The sequence below is a fragment of the Phymastichus coffea genome, unplaced genomic scaffold (assembly GCF_024137745.1).
Source record: "Phymastichus coffea isolate CEN01 unplaced genomic scaffold, Cenicafe_Pcof_1.1 PCOF00214, whole genome shotgun sequence".
NCBI classification, from domain to species: domain Eukaryota; kingdom Metazoa; phylum Arthropoda; class Insecta; order Hymenoptera; family Eulophidae; genus Phymastichus; species Phymastichus coffea.
In genome coordinates this window covers 39859-45119 of record NW_026707025.1, presented here as the reverse complement: position 1 = coordinate 45119, position 5261 = coordinate 39859, and the positions used below count along the sequence as shown (strand labels likewise).

Below are 5261 nucleotides of genomic sequence, written 5' to 3'. Positions count from 1 at the left end.
CTCTCTTCTTTTTTTCTCTCTCTCTTTCTCTTTCAATTTAGCGCGAGTCGCGCCGGGGGCACTTTTAAATTGGCGACTTTTCGGTCAACAATCGACTCTTTTCCGTTTGCGCCCCACGGCTACGATATAATGGGGCAGCAGCCAGCTCCCAACCCTCGGGATTGAAATTCGGCGCATCTTCAAAGAAGAGACTCGAGTCAAGATACATCCGCCCCCACCGAAAAATATCTACTGAGGATCCGAGCTCTTTTTAACGAAAGCGCGAGAGAGAGAGACTCTGACGCGTTACTGTTATGCAAGGCTTCGCCTTTTTTCGCTTGGCTATGCACTTTCTACGCGAGCAAAGAAAAGGGAAGCTTTTTTTCTCTTCTCGCGCAATAGTCCTCCTCTTTTCGATTTCCACAAGTCGCGCGCAAGAGCTAACAGCTTCACGCTTCTTATTTTCAAAGTGGCAGAAACTCTTTTTTCCATCATGACACCAGAGGGGAGGGTGAGAGGGGGAGCGATTCGGCTGAGTGTTATTGAAATTCCACCGGAATTTGCAAAGAAACGAGCGACGAAAAAAATGTTACTTTGAAAATGCTGCAAGATGCTCAAAGAGAAAGTCAAGCTTGTTTCGTTGGTTTTTCTCGATCTGAAATAACCGCGAACCTTTTAGATTTTGCTTTTTCTCCCACGAAATCGAATGAGAAGAAAAAATGCTTTCGCAATGGCAATCTGCACACCCTCTTGCATTTCTGACGCCGCCGCTGTCGCTTCCGCGCGTACCGCAGGAGCCAAGATTGAGGGCGCACATGAACACTACTGCTGCACGCGAGCGAGCGCTGACAAACATTAGCATGCAAATAGCTTGGGCTTGGCGCGCAATCGTCTTTGCGGTCGCGCGGCCACGGCCCAACGTAATTGAATGCGGCGCTAAATAAATAAATAATGTCAACGCCTCTTGGTTCGCAGCGTGGCAACATACTTGTTTCGATCAAGCATACGCGTAGTGCGCAACGTTCGTTTTTCTCAATTCTCTTTCACTGACGGCCGAAGAGAAGAGCGGCACAGAGCAAAAGCGAATTACGCGCGGCTAATTTGCGGTTCCAAGAGCCCTTCAAGGGCTACCATGTGGCAGCGGCGGCTACTGCGCGAAGTTTTGCGGTGATGGGCGGCGCGAGAGCGTATGGCCATATAATTAATCGCTATCTCAATGGCGACAGATTCCGTTTGAGTCTGTATGCCTGTGTGTGCGGTCTAGCTCCAGCGTTACGCAACACGCGTCTTGGATAAATGATCTTTCCATGGAAAATGACTACTATTCCAGTTTGTTGTCATTAAGTCAAGTAAAAACGTTGCTTATTTTATGCTTTCACTTGTTTTAATTTGTTCCGTTCACGTTGATTGATTCTATTATTTCGCTATTAAAGAATACATAATGAAAAGTTCGGAAAGTTATCAATCATAAGTGCTACCGATACATATGCAAATAAACATTATATAAATCTCGCTCTATGGTAATTCTCTCCAATGCGTAATAATGCTTGCAAATGCAGTATAGCATTATTTCATCAAGAGGTATGTTTTGCGATGATCATGGTTATCTGACTGGCATTTCTGTAATTGCAACATTTTGCGAGTTACGATTGCTATGCACGATCGTTGCTCTCGTTTCCTACGTACTTCATATCTATTGCATATCATTTAATTCTGCAGTTATAACAGAATTCGTAAATCGATTAACGACAGATAAATCAACTAAACAAGAGAGAACTGTGATAGGATGCGAGTGAGAGACAAAGGGAGGGGCAACATTACGACAGTTTAGATGCCTGTTAGCCAGTATTATTGCCATGCACAAGCGTATCGAATCTGAATCGTTATGCATACATTTTTGCCGTCATATTTTCCTGGTGCTCTTTTGAGGCCAGTCGTTGACCAAAGTCGAAGCAAGCTAGTGTTGTGACATTATTCGAACTGTAACGCATTTATGTTACTAGTTCACCAGACGTCTTATTCAAACGAGATTGCACTGGTATTGCAGTACATTTGTTCATTTAAAACTCTTAGACTGACTTTGATGAGTCAATCCTGATTAATCTCAAATATTTGCCACGATGACTAGATTTGGATAGTGAAATTTCGTTCTAGTAGAGTTTTTTTTATTGCAAGGATTTTATACTGTACTTATCTGAAATTTCAGATAAAAAAATGAAATTCTTAGTTATTCTTGGCGTCATTGCTGTAACTTATTCACCACGAGTACTTGCTGATAATAGGAACATGGTAATTACTATATTTTACTGACCGAACTATATACATTCTGATCGAATAAAAAAATGCGATAAAATTAAAAATAACATATTTAGGAAATGACTTGTACACTATTTTCATATTATTCATAAAAATATATTTTTTAAATACTGATATTGTTGGTTTCAGGTGAAAATTGTATATGCTAAACCTGTAATAGTGAATCCTGAATATTTCGATGAAAAGACATTGAGAATGGACGTCATTCAAGGAAATGAGACGTACAATTCTTTGAGTTTGAACTTTGATATACTCAAAGATTTTCCAAGAGACACAGAGGTAAGTTACACACACATCCTTGGCATATTTCGTAATATATGAATTTGAATACAAAGCGGATCAAATATGAACATCACTGAATCACATATACGTTTAGTTTGTATCACAACTTTATCGCTCAAACGCAAGATGTCGCAATTATCGAAAAATGAATGAGTACGCCATCACTCTTTGTACAAATGCGAATGATCAATATGCACAGTATTTGCCCAATGCCTTTGTAACTATGAAGCAAGCAAGAAAATGCGTGACAAAGGTTATTAAACGGATATCTGTTTTATATGTATTTTCATAAATAATTTATAAGAAAATGAATTCTTTTTTCAGGGAAAATTTCAAGATAATGATGTTGATTGGTTCAAATTTTACAACATACTATCAGAAGAAGAGTTGAAAAGCTCTAATTGTTTCCGAACAATCAATAGTTTTATATCGAGAGGTAATTATATATTCAGTGAAGATTTCATATTTGTAACGAATTAAAAAGGATAATACAAATACACTTTGTGCATGTATGTGATTTGAGTAATCTTAGCAAAATTTTAAGCTTTTCATACACATATCTAACGGAATTCCATTTGATTATATTTATGTGAAAATTGGCACTATGAAGTATACGATGATATAGTATAACAATGTTAACTTCATTCGTAATTTACTTTTCTTCCCAATTTTACGAGACTAATCTAACTCAATATTTGGCTCTCGGCAGTTAAAAATCATAACCTCACAGTAGACAATCAGCTATAAATTTGTCAAGAAAACATGAAAACACATCAGTCGCTCGTCAAGCTCTCGATAGTTTCCTCGTCAGAAATATTCAACGCATTTAAAACGAGGAGAAAAAAAAAGCAACCCTCACTATTTGAGATAAGAAAAAGAAGTGCAAACCCCGTCCATTACCCCGCAAAAGAGAAAAAGAAATCGCGCGCGAGGCGCGAGAAGAGAGGAAAGGGCAGTTTTCACCCTCGAGCGAGTGATCGATGGCCGATTTGAGAGCTTGTCAAACCGGCCCTCTCTCGTCATCTCCATGTTCACGCCGCACTTCTTTTCTTCTTCTTTTTTCTTTCTCTTTTCAAGCATCAGCGGGTGTGAGTAGGCGCGTAACGAGACATCGCGCGCGATGCGTACTTGCCTGGGGATATGACGCTAAGTGGGGAAAGGACGATGTGTTTTTGATGGCCAACGTAATTTAGCCAAGTTTCTTTTTCAGGTTATTTTTAAGATGTATATAAGGGACATATCAAATAGTAAATTTTCGATTAAAAAATTTTTCATATAATATTTACACCTATTGCGTAGCTATTCAGTTAATCGGCTAAACGTTGCATTATTTTCTTCAAACAAGATTCTTTAAAAAAAACATGAAATTACAATACTTTGTATTTCATTCATTTGCATATCGTATTGTACCGAAATAAACGTAACAGTAATGCTCCTCAGGAAAAAAAATCCAACTCAATTTTCTGGCTCCATAAAAAGCCTCAAGCCGGCAAACGCTTTCTTTCACTCTCGGCATCACAAAGACACCTCTCTCGTCAAGAGGAAAGACCGAAAAAAATGATGCAAAATATGAGTACCTTGGTAAGGTCGAGTGAACTATACAGCTTATCGAGGTGACCGCGAACTCGCTCGTAATTCGCGCGAGTTTACAGCGTCTTCTCGGTAGGTACATACCACAACAAAAAATCTCAACGTATATGTACGTAATGTCTCGCGTGCGCTCATGTCACGTAACTTACACGCTTTGTCACAATGCATATAATGTACCTACTTACACTGCTCGTTTTGCAAGCTCAGAGGTAATTTTTTCAGCTCGAGGATAAATTCGATTTATGACCAGGCCTAATAATTCACCAACAACACTCGGGACGATCCGCTTCGTAATAGAAAATATTTTCGTTTCTCTCTGCTACTTCGCATTCTTCTTGTTTGTTTCGTCCTGTTTCTTTTTTCTCAACTGCCAGGTATTTTGAGGTGCTAATTTATTCATTCGCCGGTAAATCATGGGATGCGCGCGAGAGAGAAAAAAAAATTAATTATCTTTGTCTTGACTACCGGTTGACTCCTGAGGGATGAAGTCACGCGTGAATTATTTCTTCGAGTAAATTGAAATGCTAAATGAGGGTCGAAAAGAATCTTTCAGTGAGCGAAACTGCCTCGCTTTTTTATTTATTTCTTGTTTGCATAATTTATGAGCTTATTAAAGTCCGTAACACATTGGCATATCGCTTGAATGCAACTTGACGTTGAGATGATTTATTCGTTGATATTCTCGGATCATGTTTATAATTTAAACAAAAATAAATACATTCCACCTCGATATTCCATCAATTTCCTGCGAGTATAATCGCTCGATCAATGAAGGTGCGTGAAAAAAAGAGCGAGAAAAATCGCATCAATGAAAATGTACTGCGTCGAACATGAGGAATGTTGATGGAAACGGTTGAAGTAAGCCTTCGCGTTGCAATGAACGCAGAGACAATGGAGTATATATACGCAGGCGTGCAAGGCGCTCGTAAATTTCGCGATGGTTGCGATTGGTAAAGTGACTGCGTATACCCGAAGCCGCGATCTATCCATCTCAATTGCGTTTGCTCTGAGATGAAATGAAGGAAAGAGCTGCTGCTGCAATTGCACAGTGACGCGCTAGACAGAAAACGAACGAGCAAAACTACATCGTTTAG

The 5261-nt window shown here is 39.3% G+C and overlaps 1 protein-coding gene across 1 annotated transcript; it reads left to right on the top strand.

Annotated features, from left to right (window-relative positions):
* Window positions 1-1995: 1995 nt before the first annotated feature.
* On the top strand, window positions 1996-3057 carry LOC131674143 (uncharacterized). Its single transcript, XM_058952665.1, has 4 exons — window positions 1996-2268; window positions 2425-2574; window positions 2672-2830; window positions 2902-3057. The coding sequence occupies exons 1-4, from the start codon at window positions 2194-2196 to the stop codon at window positions 3055-3057; spliced, it is 540 nt and encodes a 179-aa protein (XP_058808648.1). The 5' UTR covers window positions 1996-2193.
* The last annotated feature ends 2204 nt before the right edge of the window (window positions 3058-5261 follow it).

Coding starts and splice junctions, on each gene's coding strand:
- LOC131674143 (XM_058952665.1), top strand. CDS start 2,194: ATGAAATTCTTAGTTATTCTTGGCGTCATTGCTGTAACTTATTCACCA. Junction 2,269..2,424: donor TTGCTGATAATAGGAACATG/GTAATTACTATA, acceptor TGTTGGTTTCAG/GTGAAAATTGTATATGCTAA. Junction 2,575..2,671: donor ATTTTCCAAGAGACACAGAG/GTAAGTTACACA, acceptor ATATACGTTTAG/TTTGTATCACAACTTTATCG.